This window comes from Plasmopara halstedii (assembly GCF_900000015.1).
Source record: "Plasmopara halstedii genome assembly, contig: Scaffold_525, whole genome shotgun sequence".
Taxonomy (NCBI): domain Eukaryota; phylum Oomycota; class Peronosporomycetes; order Peronosporales; family Peronosporaceae; genus Plasmopara; species Plasmopara halstedii.
The window spans coordinates 1,416,820-1,417,176 of NW_020187445.1; the positions used below are offsets into that span (position 1 = coordinate 1,416,820).

General features: G+C 45.7%; 1 protein-coding gene across 1 annotated transcript in view; it reads right to left on the bottom strand.

Moving 5' to 3' along the window:
* Window positions 1-3: 3 nt before the first annotated feature.
* Window positions 4-357, bottom strand: part of PHALS_10911 (uncharacterized protein) — a gene marked incomplete at both ends in the record, with an annotated part of 506 nt that continues 152 nt past the window's right edge. The window contains one exon of the mRNA XM_024726417.1: window positions 4-21. Coding sequence (XP_024577096.1) covers window positions 4-21 — 18 coding nt within the window. The remainder of the gene's footprint in view (window positions 22-357) is intronic.

Here is a 357-nt window from a genome sequence, read left to right on the forward strand (position 1 = left end):
CTTCTATTGAGCCATCCTTGCCTGCAAGCTTTAGTCTATGTGTACGGGGCTTTCGCTCAAATGGAGAGCTAAATTGGCGCACGCAAGTCACTGTAAGAGAGCTATGGGACCATACAGATGATCATGCCTCAGGAGCACTGCCTGTGCATTAAGAAGCAGTGGTTGTGGAAACTGGTTTAGCTACGCCTCTTGACTTCAAATGACGGAGAGACCACGTCGCTAAATTCGCGCACTCGATAAATAATCTCGCCCGTAAAACAACTTTACCATCAGCCTCAGTGCTGAAAATCTCAAATTAGAACTTCGATTACTTCTCAGCTTCATGAGAGATAAAAACTGGGTTGGCATCGAGTGAAT